The sequence below is a fragment of the Chlorocebus sabaeus genome, chromosome 27 (genome assembly GCF_047675955.1).
Source record: "Chlorocebus sabaeus isolate Y175 chromosome 27, mChlSab1.0.hap1, whole genome shotgun sequence".
Lineage (NCBI taxonomy): Eukaryota > Metazoa > Chordata > Mammalia > Primates > Cercopithecidae > Chlorocebus > Chlorocebus sabaeus.
Genome location: NC_132930.1, coordinates 37,289,860 through 37,312,367, shown reverse-complemented (window position 1 = coordinate 37,312,367; position 22,508 = coordinate 37,289,860). Strand labels below are relative to the sequence as shown.

At 40.3% G+C, this 22,508-nt stretch overlaps 1 protein-coding gene and 1 pseudogene across 3 annotated transcripts in view; both read right to left on the bottom strand.

Annotated features, from left to right (window-relative positions):
• BOD1L1 (biorientation of chromosomes in cell division 1 like 1) overlaps nucleotides 1–17,529 on the bottom strand; it is a 59,672-nt gene extending 42,143 nt beyond the window's left edge. For all 3 annotated transcript variants that reach the window (XM_008017880.3, XM_008017882.3, XM_008017881.3), the window contains exons 1-6: nucleotides 17,151–17,529; nucleotides 10,066–10,190; nucleotides 4,863–5,053; nucleotides 3,747–4,361; nucleotides 3,074–3,223; nucleotides 491–657 (exon numbers count right to left, since the gene is read on the bottom strand). In XM_008017880.3, the coding sequence (XP_008016071.3) occupies nucleotides 491–657; nucleotides 3,074–3,223; nucleotides 3,747–4,361; nucleotides 4,863–5,053; nucleotides 10,066–10,190; nucleotides 17,151–17,387 (1,485 nt within the window). In that variant the 5' untranslated portion in view covers nucleotides 17,388–17,529. The remainder of the gene's footprint in view (nucleotides 1–490; nucleotides 658–3,073; nucleotides 3,224–3,746; nucleotides 4,362–4,862; nucleotides 5,054–10,065; nucleotides 10,191–17,150) is intronic.
• A 2,707-nt stretch (nucleotides 17,530–20,236) lies between these two features.
• Nucleotides 20,237–22,038, bottom strand: LOC140710536 (large ribosomal subunit protein eL21-like; annotated as a pseudogene).
• Between the last annotated feature and the right edge of the window lie 470 nt (nucleotides 22,039–22,508).

Genomic DNA, 22,508 nt, shown 5'->3' with positions numbered 1-22,508 from the left:
TTCTTTAGCACTGACATGCTGTCACAAGTTGAAAATTCCACACCTGACTTCATGTGACAGGTGGCGGTCAAACTGTAGTCAAAACTTTGTTTCATGCACCAAATTATGAAAAACATTGTATAGAATAATTGGCAGGCTATGTGCATAGGTATATAAGACACACAAATGAATTTTATGTTTAGACTTGGGTTCCATCCCTAAGATTTCTCACGATGTATATGCAAATATTCCAAATTGTGAAAAATTCCAAAATTTGCAACACCTCTGGTCCCACCCATTTCGGATAAGGGATATTCACTTGTATTAGTAATGATGACACAAACATCTCTGTCACATGTTTACATCTACTCTACCTAGTTAAATGACAAGGTTCCTACAGGCAAATCCTGTATGTCTCTGCTTCATATGCACACCAGTACCTTGCAGACAGACTATTTAAGTTTGTTAACCTGATGTAGTAGGTTAAGATAACAGAACAAAGTGGACTTACAATGGACTGTCGTCGTTGTTCTACAGTAAGCTCATCATCAGAATCACTATAGTACTTTGAGTAAAGATACGGTTTGTGGACATACGCATGCCGTACACTTTTTGTTTTTCCTTCACTAGAATCACTAGTTTGAGTTTTTGTTTTATTCTGTTTGTTCTTGTCTTCATCTGTAAGAAAGTTAATAGAAAGAGGAGTACGTCTGTGAATTAGCATAAAATCAACATTATGCTGTACAAGCAGCAAAGGCAAGATCAACTGGAGGTCCAAAAGGGGAAATATTAGGATGTGAAAATTTCAGAAATTGACTTTTAAAGCCTATAATTCATATTTTTATTTCTTATCAGCTTCTCACACATAAATAAGACAAAGAAAAATTAGACATTATAGTTATTTATGCTGTTAAAAGGAAAATTTCAGACAAATTAAATTTAACAGAGTTTTTTGGAGCAAAGAACGATTCATGAATCAGGCGTCAGAACGAGGAGAGGCTCTGAGAGCTCTGCTTCGGCAACACAAGCAGTGGGCTTTTACAGGCTGAACACAAAAGCAGACGAAATACATGACTGGATTGGCTACAGCTAAGTATGTGCCTCATCTGAATATGATCTGGTGGAAAGTCCCTAGTTAGAAGTTAATTGGAAGTTTCTGATCGAGCTACATTTAATCTCTGTTTTACTATTTAGACTGAGCTTCAGTTTGCCTTTGTAGGAACCCAAGGCACTGGAGCTATCTCAGCCTAAAAGCCTCCATCTGTGCCTCAGTGTTCTTTGGACAAACAATTCTTATTTTTCACTGGACTTGATATTTATGCTTTACCATTGTTAAGTTCAACAAATCCACTGGAAGCTGTACTTTAAAGTAAACTTGAGATTTTAATGACCACCTCTGAATTTCTCATTTAGGGAAGAGGCGGGAATCAATAACTGGATTGAATCAATAACTGGATCAATAACTGGAAGGTAATCTGTTTTGCTTTGACACAGCAAGAAGAAAAAAAAGTAAACAAGGTTTTCATTTCCTACCATGTACTCTTAAAATAGCCATCTTCTTACTTTTAAAATTCCATAACATATAAAATCTAGTCTTACCAGGAAAAAACTTAGGAAGACCCAAAAAGGCATCAAGAATTAATTTTAGTTAGGGTAGAGAAAGTGGAGTGTTCACAGGATAGGGAGCACTCTTCCTACACAGGTAACACAGAGCTGACCTCATGAGGACAGATATGACAATTAGGAAGTGCTGCTGCTGCTTTTTTTAGTTTGTGAAATTGAAGAAAAAAAAAAATGGGAGGGACTGACACATTCATCTATGGTGTTACAAGCTTATACTTTTTCTCCTCTATGATTTTCTCTCTAGGTAGCCTAACTGAAAGCTAGCAACAAATTTATAAGATGCTCTCTACAGGCAATTGCAAATAAAACTCAGTATTTTTATTACTCCTAAACAGAATTTAATCAGGTGGTAAGAGCAGCACAAGATATTGGTAAGCAGCACAGACTCAGGTTTGAAATCTGCACTGGTGCTCACTAGCTACATGACTGGATAAGACATGGTCTCTCTGACTTTGTCTCCTTGCCTATACCTACTTCCTGGGGTTGTTCTGAGGACTACAGGAGTTATTACACGAACGTCCTTAGCACAGCGCCTGGAAGATAGTAAGTGCTCAGGAGGGGTTTTCTGAAAAACAAACTGTGTTATAAAGAATTCAGCCTTGCCCAGAGAGGTCTGGCCTTTACCATTAGCTTCTGGGAGGTAATCTCTAAGCCTCTGGAATGCTAGGCCTGACTGGAGTGTTTCAGAGTGCAAAGGCTCTTGAGTCAAGCTAAACAGTCTAACAATGTGATTTAGGGTTGGAGTGGTGGGTCATGGAGTATGAGTTTGACCTCTAGAGGGGTTAGAGACTGAGATCAGCCATGTGGGCAGCCAACTCTGACTACATGCTAGAGCCTTGGTGAGAACTTTGGATCCCAAGGCTCTGGTGTACTTCCCTGGTTGGCAATATTCTGCATATGTCGTCAGACATCAATGCAGAGGAAGTAATTCAAGGGGGAACAATTGGAAGTTTGAAACTTTCCTGGACTCTGCCCTATGTGCCTCTTCCCTTGGCTGATTTTAATCTGAGTACCTTAACTGTAAACAACCATAGCTGTGAGTATACCACCTTTCAGTAAGTTCTATGAGCCCTTTTAGCAAATTATCAAATCTAAAGGTTGTCTTGGGGAACCCTGAACTTGCAACTGGTGCCATTAATTGAGGGCAGTGTTGTGGACTATGCTGCCCCCAAATGTGACACACACAAATAAAAAGCATCTTCATATATTTATCTCCTCTACATTTTAAATTAATAATCATACTAGGGGATAGAGTTAAAGAATGAAGAACCAAAGGTTGTTGAGATTTAGTAACTTACCAAGCTTGCCCAGACAGACAACTTTGGAGCTGGGACTCAGAAACAAATCTTCCAACTACAAAATCCCATGCTCTTGCTATTATACCACATTGTTTTTCAGGATATAGCCATTAGAATATACAAATAATGCTTGACAGGATGATTCAGAGGCATTATTACGTAAAATGCTTTACCATCTGACGTAATCTCTCCTTCTTCCATGCTATCAGACATTACAACTTCTTCTTCAGTATCTTCTTCAAAAGATGAAAGGTCACTGGTATGAACAGAGCTAACTGTGATGTCTGTAAGTCCATCCACATCAGAATCTATCAAAGATAAATCTTCAAGAGGAAAATAAAACAGAAAAAAAATCATCTCGTTATAAGAACATATTCAGAGCTCAATTACTAAATTACATTTAAAATTTTCTGCTTTAAATACATGTCAAACTATCAAACAAGGCAGAGTGATTTACAGAAAATACAAAGGCAAAGTAGACTTCTGTGAAAATAACTGAACTATTAATTTACAATGTATGATATAATAAAAAAATGAATTTTAAGTAACTGAAGTATTTACTACCTAATAAAGATTAGGATATCCAACTATGAATTAAGTTGCTTAAAATAATGTATGTGAATAAATTATAAGACAAATTATAAATTCATAATTTCTGTTAATTTACTCTGTGAACAGATATATTAGTATACAAAAATACAAATATTTGTTTTTTTCTTAAGCAAAGGGGATTTAGGTTTCCAAAAGTATTAAACTTATTAAAATATGAAGGCAAATTTGATACTTCCCTGATCCCAAAATACTCTGTTCTTTAAACTTTGTAGATGTTTGCAAGTTTTTATATACCTTCTTTTGTCCCTTCAACAGTTTTAGCTTTATTACTGTTCTTGTCTGAAGGAAGTTTTAAATTCTCTACTTCTTTTTCTTTTGCTTGTTTTTCATCTTTAACTTTCTGTGTATCTTCACTCTTTTTTGAGTGATCAAATTTCTTTTCAGTCTTTTCCTTCTTTTCTTTCTTTCTTTCTCCTTTCTCATTGCTGTCTGGCTTCTTTTCACCTTTGTCTGTTGATTTATTTTTTTGCTCACTGCTTTCCTGTTGAACATCCTTATTTAGCAGAATTAAATTATTATGCTCTTTTGTGTAATTTTTAATTTCTTCAACTGGACAGGGAAGGTCGCTAAATTCTTCAGACTTTGGGGCTGTTTCCAGTCCTTCACTTCCAGAGTCAGCTGTAGATTTTTCTTTATCAGCCATGTCCTCTGAAGTTCTTTCTTTGTCAGTACCAGTATCAGTGGTTGGCTGAGATGGAAGTTTTTTTGATGCTCTCTCACTGGTCTTGGCATTTGATGTTTCTGTTGAAGCCCTAGCAGCACTGGCTTCTTGGTTAAGAGAAGTGATGGTTTCCAGTATCGACATGGCATCATTGGCTACATTAGCACTGGGCCCAGGAGCAGGAACACCTTAAAGAAAAAGAGAAGTTTTAGAATACATTTAATCAGAAGGAAGATACCTCTGCTAAATCAATACCACACACCACTGTCATCTTTATACGATGCATATGCTGTGCAGACCATCTGTATATTCTTTCAGACTTTCAGGTACCAGTACTAGTATATACCATATTCTGAATTATCTCTCTCTCTAATATATTATCTTAGGAAGGGCACCATGCAAATCTGAGGAATTGTCTACCTCCTAGAAAAAGACTATATTCTCTAATTATTTTAGTTATTCCTTCTATTATCATACTCACACACTCCATTAATAATATGCTTATTATTTTTATTAATCTAAAAAAGGAAATGTTATGACAATTGAGGAACTTAGGAGATATTTAAAGTAAGTACAATTTCACTGGAATAGCCAAATTAAAAAATGTGTTAAAGAGCCAAGTCTCCCTAACTTGATATTCAGTTCAAGAAGAAAAACAACGGAACTGACCAAGAGTAAAAGCAAAGCACCTTGTGTAATAAGGGAAGAGTCTGGTTTCTCATCATCCGGAGCTGTGTTGCCACTTGCTTCCTCTTTGTGATTCAGCGTGGCCAAAAACTCATGCACAGCTTTCTCCACCTGAGGTCTGAATGTGTGGTTGATCTTTGGATCCACAACCTGAGAAATAATTCGGTCAATACCAGACTCCAACATTCCTGATCTGAAACACAAGATAAATTATGGAAACGTGAAAAAATAATATATTATTTGCATTAATTACTTTAAAATAACACTCTATCTATCTATCTATCCATCTATCTATCATCTATCTATCCATCCATCCATCCTTCCATCCAACTTAAATTGTCCCAATCCATTTTCTTGGATATAGATAGACAATGGAAACTAAGTTTCATGCTATACTAGCTTTAGATATACCATACTATAAAAGTCTATAAACTTTTCTACTAGTGTTTCACTAGTGCAAATACTGAAACAGACAAAACAAAACACCCTTAGAACTAGACACAGTACACTACCTAGGGTCCAGTATAGAAGTGATGCTTATCTCACCCCTGCTCTGCTCATGGCATATAGGAATAAGCTCATTAAAAAGCTGAGTTCTGGGGATAAAACAAACCTATGGTCTCCGTAACTTTTTTTTAACAGAAAAAAATATAAGCTTTTTATAAGCATTAGAGTCCCCAGAAAAACAACAAACAACACACACACAAAATACAATTTCATCAAATTACAAAATAAAAGAAGGAAAACTTTACAGAAAATATTTGGAGAAACAAGACTTCTGGCTTTCTATTATCTTCCTGCTATAAAAACTGGATGATTCATTCATTCAACAACTATAAGTGTCTTCTATATAACAGGTACTATGCTGGCCACTGACAGCTACAAACTGACCTGGTCCCTGTTCTGGATAGGGATGTACACACAATTAAGACATGAGATGACAGGCACTAGTACACATCATGTACTACAGGAAAAGAGAGGAATAAGAAATTATTTGATTATTAGAGGAATAAGAAATTATTAGATATGTTCAAGATAATTTAGGAGTGCTTCATAAAGGAGAAGACATTTGAGCCAAGTCTTGATTTCTACAGAAGAGAAGGGGAAGAAAGGTACATGGAGTTAAAGAAATATCATATACAAGAGACAAAACAGAGATGAGGACAACTATCTATGAAATGTGCTTCTGCACAAAGGCATCTCAGTAAAATAAGAGAACATGAATTTATTTTAAGAAACACACTTAAATCTTTTCTTCCTAAAAAAGAAGTGGACAAGTCAAGGTAGCTGAAGATCAAAGTGCTTGTCATTTCTAGCTACTAAGCCTCAATTTCTCTCTATGGAATGGATGAGGAGCCATCTTTCCTTACACTTTACAAATGCTATTTTTGAGTGTAGTTCCATCTGGAGTGCAGGATAGATTAGTTTTTCATTTCTGGAGGCACCTTGTCGCCTTGTGAAACTATAATTCTACTTATGTGGGCCATAGAGAAAAATGAGCCAATTTGGCACAAAGTAGGTTACCTGCTTTTTAAAGTTCTAAGATTAAAAAAAGATGCAAATCTTGCAAACATTGTTACATCTTCGAGGTGTATTTAAAATGTAGTAGGTAGAAAAGAAATAAGAAAAAGCAATCTTAAAAAAGGTTTTAGGGTACAAGCAAAAAGGTACAAAAAGGGCCGGGCATGGTGGCTCATGCCTGTAATCCCAGCACTCTGGGAGGCCGAGGTGGGCAGATCACAAGGTCAGGAGATCCAGACCATTCTGGCCAACATGGTGAAACACCATCTCTACTAAAAATACAAAAATTAGCTGGCTGTGCCTGCAATCCCAGCTACTTGGGAAGCTAAGGCAGGAGAATCGCTGGAACCCAGAAGGCAGAGATTGCAGTGAGTCGAGATGGCACCACTGCACCCCACCCTGGCAACAGAGCGAGACTCTGTCTCAAAAAGAAAAAGAAAAAGAAAAAAAAGTACAAAAAAAAAAAAATTAAAACAATCCACTCCCAAATTTTTGCTTCAGTCTCTTTCTGTCTGCCTATGTTCTAGCCTCTTGTCCTGCAAACAAACAAAACACTTCTACTTTAGTCCTTTCTCACACAGAGGTCAGCTCTGGTATCTTATAGAAAAATGGAGTCTAGTACTAATGATCATACTGCACGTAGTGGCCATAACTGCCTCACCCAAGTGGGGAGAAGCTACAGCCCTCGGTCAAGGGCAAAGTCAAAATGCCAACAGCTGGCAGTTTTCTGGTTAAAGTTACTTCCTTGTCTTCTTTTCAGATTATGTTTAGCTAAGATCATTATTCAGTTATCTAGGATTTTCAGATTCTGTTGTACAAATAAAAGCTTAAGTAGAATAAAATTTTCCCTCCTACTGAGTCAGCAGATCAGCTATTAAGTTGACCCATCTGAAATTGCTGATATTAGACCATTTTTGTCTTACAAAAATGGCAAGTGCAGATAGCTCAACCTAATGGAGTCAAGTGAGTATGTCTCAAAGCATACGTACGAAAAACTGTTTGAAATTATATTTATTTACAGGGGCTAGTCCACCCCTATACCTTCAGATTGAACACAACTAAATAATCTCTTTAAGGAAGCTTTAAAATGTTATTATCAGTATCATAAAACGTTACTAATGGATATTAAATGAAAATAGTTCATTTAAAAAAATAAATACAGCTAGAAGAAAATTTACAAATGTCCCAGGAAAAGCAATGCCTAAATTATCCAAGAGAAGGCAGCTGTCTTCCCTCTTTCAAAATGGCTCCAGAAAAAGAGATTCCTCATTACTCATAGGCAAATTGCTCCAGCATTTAATCACTGACACAGCCACAAGAACTCCTTACCTCGCACCAAACATGATTTTGTGATCACAATGTCTTACTGGTACAGCAGTAATTTTAAGTGCTTAATGTCAGGCCTCGGAGCCCAAGCCAAGCCATTGTATCCCCTGTGACTTTATACACCCATCTGGCCTGAAGTAACTGAAGAATCACAAAAGAAGTGCAAATGCCCTGCCCCGCCTTAACTGATGACATTCCACCACAAAAGAAGTGAAAATGGCCAGTCTTTGCCTTAAGCGATGACATTACCTTGTGAAAGTCCTTTTCCTGGCTCAACCTGGCTCAAAAAGCTCCCCCACTGAGCACCTTGTAACCTCCACTCCTGCCCACCGGAGAACAACCCCCCCTTTGACTGTAATTTTCCTTTACCTACCCAAATCCTATAAAATGGCCACACCCTTATCTCCCTTCGCTGACTCCCTTCCTTTTTGGACTCAGCCCGCCTGCACCCAGGTGATTAAAAAGCTTTATTGCTCACATAAAGCCTGTTTGGTGGTCTCTTCACATGGATGTGCATGTCACTTAATTTTCACATGTGTAAGACTTAGCTCATTTAAATAAAAGAACAGAATGACTGCTCCCTTACCTTACAGATTTTGTATGCTATAAAAGTAAACGCAATTCTAAGAAGTTTGCCTTCAATCTGAGTGTCAATATATGAAAAAAAAGAATGCCAGACTCCCAAAAAATATGCTTTTAAAGCAATGCGATCATTTGTGAACAGGGAGGTGGCTATGCAAATCACTGAATGAAAGTAATCAGTAGAGCTCTGTATAAGTGTGTGTGAAGGTGTGCTCTACCCTACCTCCACTCCCTTATCCCCCAGTTCTAAGTTATTTTGGTCACTGTTCTCTTTGAAGGCCTTTGTGGAAACACAGGCAGCAGGCCTGTCACCCAAAAGATCTCTTTTGTTTCTACTTTTTCTAGAAACAGCTTTGACCTTTTCCTACCAGGTATTATTATGCAGCCTTCTAATGGCATCTTTTGATCTCACCTAGACTCTTTTACAGGTTCCTCTGACATCCTTTAAAATGTAGACAAAAAAGCTATTGTGAATTTCCCTCTTCTCTTATGCACAAGGAGACACTGTCTGAGCCCCTAGGCTCCTGGTTTCTAGTATTACCTGTGGCTAAATAGGTTTGTCTTTTAGTCAGGGTGTGAATTTTGATTTGTGGGACTTCCTGTTGGTTGAAACTATCAGACTAGATAGGCTTTCCAGAGGTTCCTATGGGACAAAAGGAAATTAACAGGTGGCAGGTATAAAACAGATTGGTTGAACTGTTTAAAAGCTACACTTCATTCTCAAAGATGTACTTGAACATAAATACTTGTCAAGTCAGGGAGACTGGATACTCTCTAAATAACTTAGTCACCCTTTTTTTGAGGGGTATAGCAGGGGTAGAAGGCTTTCTTGTCTTTGCAAATATTTACATTCAAGAACAAGTAGTGGCCAGGCGAGGTGGCCCATGCCTGGAATCCCAGCACTTTTAGAAGCCAAGGAGAGAAGATCCCTTGAGCCTGAGTTGGAGACCAGTCTGGGCAACATAATGAGACACCGTCTCTACAAAAAAATACAACGAAAAGCTGGGCATGGTGGCAGGTGCTCAGGATGATGACGTTGGGAGGTCTGCTTGAGCCCAGGAGACTGAGGCAGAAATAAGCTATCGTCACGCCACAGCATTCCAGCCTGGGGAACAGAATGAGACCCTTTTTTGTTTTGTTTCGTTTAAAAAAAAAAAAAAAGAAGACTGTAAATCTAGTTTTCTAAGGATGCTCCAAATATTCGAGTTCTTCTAATTCTCATTACCCTATGTTCACTCAAAATGGCTCTGACAGGTCCAACACTTTGAGGGGAGGTGGGGAGCTATATCATCCATAAGTAGCAGTTAAAAGTCATAGTCAAATGCAAAAGATGGGGGCACTGTATTAAAAGAAGACATGACCTCAAATCAAGAGAAAATATTTTAATTTCAGTAATCTTTAATGTCTTTATTTGTAATATAAGAATAATAAAGCCCGCTTGCTCTCTTAGGGTCAAGAAAATAGTTGTGAAGGCAACTGTGTATATCATCTATTAATATTACATCTAGATTTTTTAGAAAGTCATATTGTTATTTCCTTCTTTCAAATATTTCCAAAGGTCTACAGGAAGAATCAGACTGTTAAAATGTATAAGAAAATGTGAAGTGATTAGACCCAAATCCAAAATATGCTACATCAGAGGAAATAGCCACACCAAATCAAGTAAAATTGTCAACATCATTAGGTGAACAAACTTGTATGTAATTTCTCCGCTTTCAGGCAAAGTAGGTTAGGACATTTTAAAACCTGCCCAGAACTCTTATTTCTGACACTTACTTGAGGACTTGTTGTCTAATGTTGTTTCTTAGCTGGTTCTTATTGAGATGGGGACTCCATGTGTGAGTTGCCAAGTGATTTGCAACAAAGTTGTCAACACGCTGTCTCAGATTCTGATAGGCAGGCTAGAGAGAAAAAAACGAAGGTTAAATCTTCAATGTTATACAGTATCAATATTCACCTCTCAGAAAATTATTTTTACCATGGGACAACAAAGTTTCACAGTTTCTGACAATTCTGTTTCAAGATAACTTACACTCATTCAAATACTACTGATTTTGTATAAGACAAGGTGTTTGGAGATATGAGGAATATAAAGAAGAAAGATACACCTCTTATTTATAGACAGAGGACTGGAAAATAAGACACAAACAAGTGTTATTATTAGATGATTTGGAGTAAAAAAGGGAGAAGATCTGAGGAAGCATGGCTTCATTAAAAATGTGCCATTTGAGCTGGAAAAATCAATCGCACAAGGTAGCTGGGAATGGGAATGGCTGGCTTTGTTCATAAAGTCAATGTAAACAAAGAGCAAGTGGATGAGAGAACTGGAGGCCAGGAGCATTTAGTGAGCCCCCAAATCGGTAGTCCAATTTGGCTACAGAAGAGAATACAAAAAGCAGAGAAATGAGGTTAAGACAGAGAGGTTGGGGCCAGGTGCTAAAAGGCTTTGGGTACTTGTACAAGAAGTTTGGAATTATGGGGTAGAGAATGGGAGCCCACTGCACATATGGGCAGAGTGATAAAACAGCTAAGCTTTTTGATGGTTAATCATCCTACAGCGCAAGAGTAAACAGACACAAAATACTTTTAGGAAAGCATGCAATAACTACAGTGAGGACAGTCTGTACTGGGGTGGCAGAAACCAGCTAATGGCATAGACCCAAGAGAAATTACTGAGGGGCAACTACTTGAACTAGGCATTAAATCTGAGGTAAGGCAATGATTCTCTACCAAGAAGGATTTCAGTCCCATCCCTCAAGGGACACTTGGCAATGTCTGGAGACATTTTAGGTTGTTACAACTGATGAGAATGCTATTGGCATCTAGTGGGTCAAGGGTAAGGATGCTACTGAATATCCTACAATGCACAGGACAATCGCCTGACAGGAAAAGAACTATCCAGTCCCAAAGGTCGACAGTGCTGAGTCCGAGAACCCTTGATGTGCTGCTCCCTGAGGCGAGCATGGAGGGGAACACATATTACATCATCTCTACTTGAAGGGGCACTGCCTGGAAGGAATATGTGACCATACACTCAGGACTGCACTCCATTTCTAGAGGCTGTCCCCCACCACTGATGTTCTTTCTACCTTTCTTCTATATAGCTTTCAATGGGGATGAGTTTGAGTGTTCCTGACTGATACTAAGCAAGCACTGTACAGCCTCACCTTCTGCCATTTGCCTCCTTTTAGCTTCAAAGTTTATACTCCAGTGATAAATTCTCATGTCTGTACCTACCATCCTGCAACTACCATTCCCTCTGGTCGTCCATCTGACAAATTTCTCACCTTCCAGAGCTCACCCTAATCTGTGAAATCATCTTGACACTTATGGGCTCTTCATCCACGCTCCTACTGTTTTCTATACATTTTACCATTCGAGCAATTCTTGTACTACATTATATTTTCGGGAGCAAGGCATATTTATCCTCCATTGAAGTGTAAGCCTCCTCCTCTACCTCTCTTACTCTTTGTTTTCATATAGCGTATCACACTGCTTGGCAAATGAGCAATTAAAATACAGTCCATTACTGAATGGGTAACCATCTCTAACACAGAATGATGAAGATTTTATCCCTCTGATGCCCTTACATCAGTTCCAATTTTCAGGCCTTTGCTGATACTTATTTCCTATCCTACAAGGTAGTTTCATGATCATTTCCCACCTGCCTGTCCATTTATCCAAAATCAATATGAACTAAAATTAATTTTTTTTTTGGCAGAGCCTTGCTCAGTTGCCCATGCTGGAGTGCAGTGGTGTGATCTCGGCTCACTGGAACCTCCACCTTCCGAGTTTGAGTGATTCTAATGCCTCAGGCTCCCGATTAGCTAGGACTACAGGCATGTGCCACCACACCTGGCTAATTTTTGTATTTTTAGGAGAGACAAGGTCTTGCTATATTGGCCATGTTGGTCTCAAACTCCTAACCTGAAGTGATCCATCTGCCTTGGCCTCCCAAAGTGCTGGGATTACAGATGTCAGCCACCATACCCAGCCCTAAAACTAATTCTTAACTAATTCTTTCTCCCCAATGATTCTAAAGCCTAATTCTTCTTTCCAGTATTCTCAAGTCTAACACATATTCATTAGGCTCTGACATCACAATGCATTTGGCATTCTAGTCTATAGTCTTCCTGTAACAAGTTCAAATTTGAACTACTCAACATGTAATTTTCCTTGTTTTCTAGTTCTCCTTTAAGTAAAAAGTTGAGTGACTAGAGAAATATTAAGTATTCATTGAGAAGTATTCTCCTACGAACATATGTGTACCCACATGTACATATGTACATACACACACACACACAATTACAAATATTTATACCCTTTCTTCCTTTTCCAGTGCTTTGGTGAAAAGCCTTGAAGTTATCCTTGAGGCCTCCCTTTGTCTTCTACTTCACTTGCAAACCATTAGCAAATTCTCTCAACATTAGCATGAAAATACTCCCAGAATCTGACCACTTCCCACTAACTATACTGACCCCATTCTGTTCCAAGGCATTCTCATCTCCTATCTGAATTATAATAACTGCCCTCATGCTTCTATCCTTACCTACAGCAAAGTAAGTCTAAAAATAGGGTAACCATGTAATTCACTGACCCATTCAAATCACAACTTAGCATGAAAGGGGAAGCCATTACACATGGCCAATCCATCTGAAATGGAAGTCAGATCATGTCCTTCTTTTGCTCAAAACCTGCTAATGGGTTCTGAGCTCGAGTAAAAACCAAACTCTTCTGATGGCTCCCAAGACCTGCCAGATCTGTGAAGGCATACCTACCTCACCTCTTGTCACTTTCCCCTTAGCGGGTCTCAGGTCTTCTATACTTTCTATGCTTTCTTCTTGGAATGCTAAAGCCCCAGACAGCTGCATTGCCCCTTCAATTCCTTCACAGATGGCTCAGGTATCATCGCATTGAAACCTACCCTGAACAGCTTACTCAAAATAAAACAGTAAGCCTATCTATCCTCATCTTGCTTTTTTCCATAGATCTATCATACATTATTTGTTGTCTATTTTGTTTTCCACTAGGATGTAAGCTCCATAACAGAGGGATGTTTGGTTCACTGCTGTATCCCTGGCACCTAAAAAAATGACTGGTACATAAGAGTTGTTGAATGAATGTTTGTAGGGTGAATAAATTGACCAGGGGCCATTTATAAGAAAGTGTCCAAAAAAATCAGACTTTGTTACTTGACAAGAGAGGTGCCATATTTACCTGGTTGGTGAACTCCCTGAAGGGCCTCTTGATCATGCCTCTTCACACTCTCCAGATGCTAATCAGTGCAAAGGAGACAGAATGGCTTTGTAACCACTAAGCTTGCTCCAGAGATCTGGAAACTGGTAGTCTATAATGGAGTTGTCTTCGCAGTAGTTGGAGCTTAGGGTTGCCCATGGTACCATTTCTTTGGGTGGGAAGGGTTGATTTGGTCTGCTACAGTCAGATCTCTCTCCTGGTTAAGGACTATCAATGACCCTGGACAGTTAGGAGGGGGGTACTGTGGTCTTCCGGTGTAGCAGCAGACTTTGGTACTTCTCATCCTGGTTTAAACACTAAACTGGACGACAGTTTTGCTCTTAGATAGCACCTGGCAGGTAACAAATGTCTTGATTCTTAAATATGTATGTGACTGACATAATCCACTATAACTCTATATGCTACAAGTTAAGACTTTTTGACAGAAAGCAGGTCAGTCTTTGAGGTTCAAGTGGCAGATGAAACTCAAGGATTCCATTAAAGTGATGGTTCTTTGCATGAATAGGGAATCTTCTACTTTGGCCCACTCATCACATTGATATGAATGTTATGTTCTGATGAAAAAAACTTTGGCTTTTTGGGAAGCAGGGGGGGAATAACTTTTTGTTTCCAAATAAGAAAATGAAGTATAAAATGGTATTCAACGAGAACAAATCTTTTAAATCAAATTAAAATCTACTAATTGCTAATTAAGGGAGTGGAAGAGAAGGAGAGAGTCATGGGGGGAAGGAAGCACCAGAACATAACCTGTAACATAACCAGGAGCAGGTACAGATGTTGGTGGCAAGCGGGGAGAGAGAGATTTTGTGGGAAAGTTTAAGCTAGCGTCTGAGCGACAACTTCAACCATAACCGAGTGTTCTTCTTTGTCTAGGAGGGTGTCATTTCAGTTCTAATTTCTCAAAGCAACATAAATATTAGAAATTTTCATAATTATTAAATAGTATTTGTAATTGTATTGAAAAATTGTTGCTTTTTTAAAAATTGCTTTTTTTAGACCAAGTCTTGCTCTGTCTCCCAGGCTGGAGTGCAGTGGCGCAATCTTGGCTCACTGCAACCTCTGTCTCCCGGCTTCAAGCAATTCTCCTGCCTCAGCCTCCCGAGTAGCTGGGATTATAGGCGCCCGCAACCACACAAGGCTAATTTTTTTTTTGTATTTTTAGTAGAGATGGGGTTTCACCATTTTGGTCAGGCTGGCCTTGAACTCCTGACCTCAAATGATCTGCCCGCCTCGGCCTCCCAAAGTGTTGGGATTACAGGCATTAGCCACCGCTTTTTAAAGTTCCTACGTCTGTGGCTGAATATGTCTTATTACTAGAAGCAGGGTTGATAATCAATTCTATTCCTATTTCTAATTGTTATAGTCATGTGCCCTGAGAAAACTTGTTCATATAAACAAGTACTGTGCCTGGGAATGGAAGAGCTTTGTTGTAACAATATCATTTATTTCTTGACCTCAAAAAAGAGGCTAAGAACATTAAAATGGGTTCTTATTCCATGGTTCCTGAGATCCCTGAAACTGTATACATTATTAGATTGATTCTCATGAAATTGTCTATAGCTGACCATTTTCAAGCAGAAAAACAGCGTTTTAATGTGTCATTTGTGCATTTTTCTCGCGAGAAGGTCCTAACTTTCATTAGACGATCAGAGCTACTGTGCTTCCCTCCTTCCCTCCAAAAACGGTTTTAATCCTTTACTTTGAAGGATCTGGCAGGGATATTATAGACACATACCAATAACATTTTGTGGGAATAGGATAATAAAAAAGTTGAGCCTTAGACATTGCAGCAGTACATTACAATTTTTAATTTGTATACATAATGATAACACACAGATTCATGGGTTTCCGAGAACAGCAAAGTAAAAATTCTACTTGTTGAATACGAATAACTACCTTTATTTGGTAACATTTACCTGGCCATGTCTAACCTTTTCCCACTAAATAACAAAAATAATAAAGGCAATAGGCATTATTTCTAAAAGGTAGCAGTGCATATTCCTGAAGACAAAAGTAAAAAAACCATACTTCCTAAATAGATGAACACTCCCAAGTGAATTGAATTCTCTGCGATGCAAAACCTCCAATATCCTGAAAAAACACATTTTACATCGTGGGCCCAGTATCAGTCCTTATAAAGAAAGATGTACCAGGATATTCAAGAGAGTTTCCCCAGAAGAGATAGAGGAACTGTGTGTAGTTCACCTGAAAGATTTAGAAGAATCTGCGGATGTTGTAAACATGCATTTCTCAAAGAAACAAGGCTCCTCAGAACAACTAAACATACTATGAGAAAACCCTCGGCCGGCGCGGTGGCTCACGCCTATTGGGCGAATCACGAGGTCAGGAGATGGAGACCATCCTGGCCAACATGGTGAAACCTCGTTTCTACTGAAAATACAAAAATTAGTGGGGCGTGGTGGCGCACGCTTGTAATCCCAGCTACTTGGGAGGCTGAGACAGGAGAGTCGCTTGAACCCGGGAGGCGGAGGTTGCAGTGAGCCGAGATCGCGCCACTGCATTTCAGTCTGGCGACAGAACGAGACTCCGTCTCAAAAAAAAAAAAAAAAAGAAAAAGAAAAAGAAAAAAGAAAAAAAAAGGAAACCCTCATTTCATCAAAACTCCTATCCAATGGACCCAACCAGATTTAACAAGCAGACAAAACCAACCCCTACAAACCAGTTAATTTTCCAACATGCTTTCTGCTTCCAGAAATCTAGACTCTACTGTGGTTTTCCCACCACCTCACTGACTGCCCTTTCCTGGTGTCTTTGGCTAATTCTTTGCCAATCCAGCTAAGTTTACTTGTTCCTGCTAATTTCTCTTTCACTCTGACATTTGGTACAAAATCCCTTCCCCTTTCCAGCCTCTCGTTCTGGACAGGGAACCTCGTTGCTGACCTTTCCCTTCTCTACATTACTCTCCTGAATCTGCTCCTTCCTGTCCTTTCTCCACTTCAGTATCTGCTGTCACCTCTCCTGCATCTTTTCTCCACTGCATGACTCGGTTCTCTCTACCCTACCTTCCTGTCCCTTCTTACCTTAGAATGGTGACATGGCCTAAGTTACCTAAATCAGGTAGTCACTGCTAGAAACCATACTAAAGTCCTTTCTCAGGTTTGCCTCCTTATCTTGGCGCTCCCACCCCCACGATGTCCAGCAAAGCATATTGCACATAACTTGATTCAATTACCATTTTGTGATTTCCCCAAAGGATAAAGGTTCATGGCCCTTACCGCCCAGAAACCTTCAAGAAAAAAGGCAAACATAACTTCGATACAAAGTAAAATCATCAGATATGAGAATGAATACAAAACTAGCCACTGTTAGCGCTACTATTTCCAAACCAGTTCCTGTAACAACAATGCCTTAGTCTTGCTCACCAGACCGGCGTAATCACTGCGCCGAAACCGTGACTGGCACGTAGTAGGTACTTAAACACTAGTCGGTAAAACGAACCAATGGACATGCTAACGAACGAACACGCTGTGCTTTACACAGTGTGTGGCACACAGCTGCAGCTCCAAGAGGAAGCCACTGCAAAAGAAGCGCGCCCTTGGGTCCTCCCCTTCCCTCGCAGACCCTCAAACCCGGCGGCTCCGAACCTTGGTGTCCACGTCGGCCAGGCAGTCTCTGCGGAACTGGTCGAAGAGCCCCTGGCTCTTGAGGTGGTTCACGATCATGGCCACGAGCTGCGGGTCCCCGGCGCCCGCACCCGCGCCGCCCGCCCCGCCCGCGCCGGGGCCAGCCCCGGGGCCCGGCGGCGGCGGCGGTGGCTGAGGCTGCGGCGGGGGAGGCGGCGGCGCTGGAGGAGGCGGCTGCGGCTGTGGGTTGGTGGCCATGGCGGCCTGTGCCGGGGAGGGCAAGGGCCCTGACCGGCGGGCGCACCTGGGAGGCGGCGGCTGCACTGGTCCCGCCGCCTGAGGGAAGCCAACGGGATGTTGTTACGGAACCAGAGGATCCAGAGCAACCCCGGAAGTAAAAGGGAACGGGGGGAAAGGAAGAAAAGACGGTGACAACATTGACGAAAGTCCGGCGACGGAGGCCGCGAGGAGCCAGTTTCGGCCGTCGCCGGGCGCGAGCGCCCTCGCGAGGCCGAGGTGCGCCGGAAGTGGCGGCGACTGTGGCGACTGAGACTAGAAGGTTGTGCTGGTCGCGAGTTGTGGGGTTTGGGTCATTGGCTGGGGTCTGGAGTCCCCGGAGGTTAGGGCTTCGACCCGCGCGACACCTGGGGCCCTAGGTGTGAGCGGGAGCAGTGAAGTTCTGGCCCCGCGTCATCCGCGACGGCATTTTAGGCCTGCCTCTCTTGCTCCTGTTTCCCGGAGCAGTGCATAGAGATCCATAGACATGTATAATTCGAACCCTACGTGGATCTGCTCATTCTAAACTCGCCCAATCCTCGTCGTTCTTAGCCTGTGAACCTGCACTATTCTTGTCCCAGCAGGTAGCTCCACGGTGCTTCTGTCTCTCTTCTGCTTGCACATCCCGTTTTCCCTTGGGAGTCCCTTGTTTCTGGCAGTGTGCCTGTGGATTAGACCGGATCCCTCCAGCCCCTTCTTCCTATGTGTGAAGACAAACCGACAGGCTTTTGGTTTTAGGCTTTTTGCTATTGATTACTATGATTATAGCCGGTAAAACATCCGTAGCACATATTATGTACCGTGGCGTTAAGTGCTTTTACATATATTAACTCATTTAATCTTTGGACAAACACTAAGAGCTAGGTCGGATTACTATCCCCAATTTGCAAATCAGGGAACCAAGGCCCAGATAAATGAAGTGTGTTGAATGAGGTTACACAGCTAGCAAATGACCTGCTTTAGGACTGCATCATCCTTAAAATTGTTAGTAGTACCTGGTCAAAACAACATAAATATTAGAAAATTTCATAATTATTAAATAGTATATGTAATTTTATTGAAAAATGCATATTGTTGCTTTTTAGAGTTCCTACATCTGTGGCTGAATATGTCTTATTAGTGGGAGAAAAAGGGTTGAGCATCAATTCTATTCCTATTTGTAATTTTTATAGCTGTGTGCTCTGAGAAACCTTGCTAATATAAACAAGTACGGTGCCTAGGAATGGAAGAGTTTTATTGTAGCAATATCATTCAATTCTTGACCTCAAAAAATTGGTTGACTTCAAAAAATATGAGCTAACTTCAATTAGGCCCTCCTTCCATTTTATCAGAAGCAAAGAGCTGAAAACTACCTGATTTGCCAAAGGATTTGTTTACTTAATCCTTATTTTTTCACTTTTTCAGATTCTGGGAAATATACCAGATAGGTTTTACCAAGATACCGCATGACTATGAATTAAACCTGATTTTTTCAATGAGATGTACCTTTCACCCGATATACTGAAAGTTTGGAGAATATCTAAACATTGTTCATTTTCATAAATAGTTTTGGGTAAGATTTATTTTTGTTATCAGGTGGTTAAATTATGTTTTTGTCAAAATTTGCAACTGCAGATTTAGCTCATTCAAGTTCAAAATCTTTGTCACTGGGCACAGTGTCTCACGCCTGTAATCCTAGCACATTGGGAGGCTGAGGCAGGAGGATCACTTGAGTCCAGAGTTCAAGACCAGCCTGGGCGACATGGCAAGACCCAACCTCTACAAAAAAATAAAAGAAATTAGGCGGTGTAGTGTGAGGCATCTGTAGTCCTGCCTACTTGGGAGGATTAGGTGGGAGGATCACCTGAGCCCAGGAAGTTGAGTCTGCAGTGAGCCATGATGGGGCCACTGCACTCCAGGTTGAGGGACAGAGTGAGACCCTTCTCAAAAACAAGAAAAAAAAAAAGATTTGCAAGTATGTCAAATGTTTACCTTATAACCTAATAAACAGCCCATTTTCATTGTCAAACTAGACAAATCAGATTTACTTTAAATCAGAAACAGTTTGACTTCATTGTTTCAATTCAAAGTATCCTGTGTGTTTTGAGGAGTTTGATGAAGATAGCAGAGAGGAAAAAATCATGGAATGAATCTTAAAAGATTAATTACTATATGCAGTCAAGGCTGGGCATGGCAGCAAACCCCTGTAATCCTAGAGCTTTGTGAGGCAAAACGAAAAGTAACCAGGTGTGATGGTGCAGACCTGTAGTTCCAGCTACTTGAGAAGCTGAGGTGGGAGGATTGCTTGAGCCCAGGAGGTAAGCTATGGCGGTGCCACTGCACTCCAGCCTTGGTGACATAGTGACACCCTGTCTCAAAAAAAAAAAAAAAAGAAAGAAAAAGGCAGTCAAGATTACAGGATTAAAATAGCGTAAAATATAAATGTTTTATTCATGTTAAAAATTAGTCATGAAAAGGTAAGACTATAACACTTAATTACCAACAATACAACATATGTTGCTAAATTCTAAGTTTATAAGTTATTAAGTGTGTAGTATGATAAAAGGCGTGGTATTTCTTTGGTATATTTGGATGTGTTAATCAAATTTATTTAGCTTTTTGGAGATTACTAGTAGAAATCATCCATTAAAGTTCTGAAAAACTTTACAAATTTAGTTAGGCATAATGTCCACGTTTAAAAACATTAATGAGACAATAAGGTATTTACTGCTAAAAATGAATTGGGTCAGTGACTAATAAATGATTTGTGAACAGCATATAGAAAATATTAAATATTTTCTGCAATGCAGTAAGATGAGATCTCAAATATGCCCTAATTGCCTTATTGAATAACACACACTGAATCTAAAAGATACATCATTTGTGTCTCTGAGTTCAGGTTACACTGGGTAGACACATTATACTGGTTACAGTGTAACTTGAACAATTTTGTGGCCTTGAAAAACATTCTAGATACATTGAAAAGAATCTGGGTCACTGATCTGTACTGCCTTGGCTGTTCAAAGGTGATTTTCTTTTCATATGAATACAGGTCTTAGGGATGAGTATGTTAAATACCCGAAAAACAACAACAACAAAAAGCATACATTTAATTTGTTTAAAAGACTGCTTTAAGCAGTCAGCATTTCCTACCAGTGACGTCTTTGCTGTGTTTCCTCCTGATTGTCTCTCTAGAAAAGAGTATATAATTTCTTTTTTTTTTTTTTTTGGTAAATCATTTGATTTCTTCCATGATGATTTAGAAGTACAAATCATGATTTAGAAGTACTATATTTAAACCAGTACAAATATTTCATAAATAATATCTGGCCGTTTTGTAAACAATTGAGTAATTTGTTGCACAATAAGCTACCTCACATCTTGCAGCAAGAAATATGTTAAATTTGAATAGTAAAGACATTACATAATGAATTAGGACACAATTAAAATTTGCTTTAAATATTTCTTTAAGGTAGAGGACACCACACTTCTACTCAATGAAGAGAAACTTTTTTTTTTTTTTCCTGTGACAGAGTCTTGCTCTGTCACCTAGGCTGGAGTGCAGTGGTGTCATCTCGGCTCACTGCAAGCTCTGCCTCCTAGGTTCACACCATTCTGCCTTAGCCTCCTGATTGCTGGGACTACAGGTGCCGCCACCATGCCCAGTTAATTTTTTTTTTTTTTGTATTTTTAGTAGAGACGGGGTTTCACTGTGTTAGCCAGGATGGTCTCGATCTCCTGACCTCATGATCTGCCAGCCTGGGCCTCCCAAAGTGCTGGGATTACAGGTGTGAGCCACCCCGCCCAGCCGAAGAGAAACATTTTTACAGTCCAGAGGTCTTTTATTTTTTAATACTTATTTTGCCATGAATTCATAGGGAATAGATTCCAGCAGCTCAGGCTCCTTCCCGTTGGTTCTCACAAACTGTGCTTCCCTGGGTGGAGCAGGCTGGCACTTCAGTTGAACCCAGGTACCTTTCTCTTTGGTTTCTTTTTCTGGTCATTTTCCCTCACGTGTTTCAGGAAGCTATTTTGGTTCTTAGAGAGCTTAATGTGCTCCATACACACATTAATTCTCTTGGCAAGAATCAGGCCCTTGTTTGTATACAACAATGCCAACAACATGCTGGGTAACACTGTAGACTCTTCTAGTTTTGCCATGGTAACACTTGTGGGGCATTCCTTTTTGAACAGTACCCATTCTCTTGATGTCTACAATATCACCTTTTTTTATTTTTTATTTTTTTTGAGACAGGAGACAGAATCTCGCTCTGTCCTCCAGGCCATAGTGCCGTGGCGTGATCTCCGCTCACTGCAACCTCCGCCTCCTGGGTTTAAGCAATTCTCCTGCCTCAGCCTCCTGAGTAGCTGGGACTACAGGCTCACGCTGCCATGCCCAGCTAATTTTTTTTTATTTTTAGCAGAGACGGGGTTTCACTGTGTTGCCCATGCTGGTTTTGAACTCCTGAGCTCAGGCAGTCCGCCTACCTCAGCCTCCCAAAGGGCTAGAATTACAGGCGTGAGCCACCGAGCCCGGCCTCACCTTTCTTCTGGATTGATACATACATGGAACAACTGCATGTTTTCTAAAAGGCCTAGAGGACATCTATTGGGTGCCTCTCCTCTTTCCCTTTGTGTTCGTCAATTTGGCGAATTACTAGAAGATGGCGGTTCCGGCTGAAAGGAAAATAGTTTATTAATTTCTAGCAGTACTTAGGGCATAGAAGAAGTTAGATCTTCACAAAAGAAATTGCCATCCTTCTCCTGCTCTACTGTATGCCTGTCTGAATTCAGAACATTCCAACAAGGGTCAGATACTTTCTCCCTTGACAGGATTGACTCTCATTCTGTTCCCCAAGTCTGATGTCAAGGTGACGGACTTTACAGTTTGTGAATTAGGGAAGCAACAGTAGGTGATGATGGCCTCCGTTACTGGTAGCCATGTGTATGGTTAGGCACCAGATTCCTGACAAATGGTTGGCCCCTGGGATTTCTCCTTTGTACAGTCCAGCCTGTCCCCCACCCCTACCCAGTCCTCCAGACTGTTTCTGTGAGCCTGTCCAGTGAAAGTCAAACATTGATCTCCTAACCCCAGGGATCCCGTCTGATTATTTGGCAGAGTTG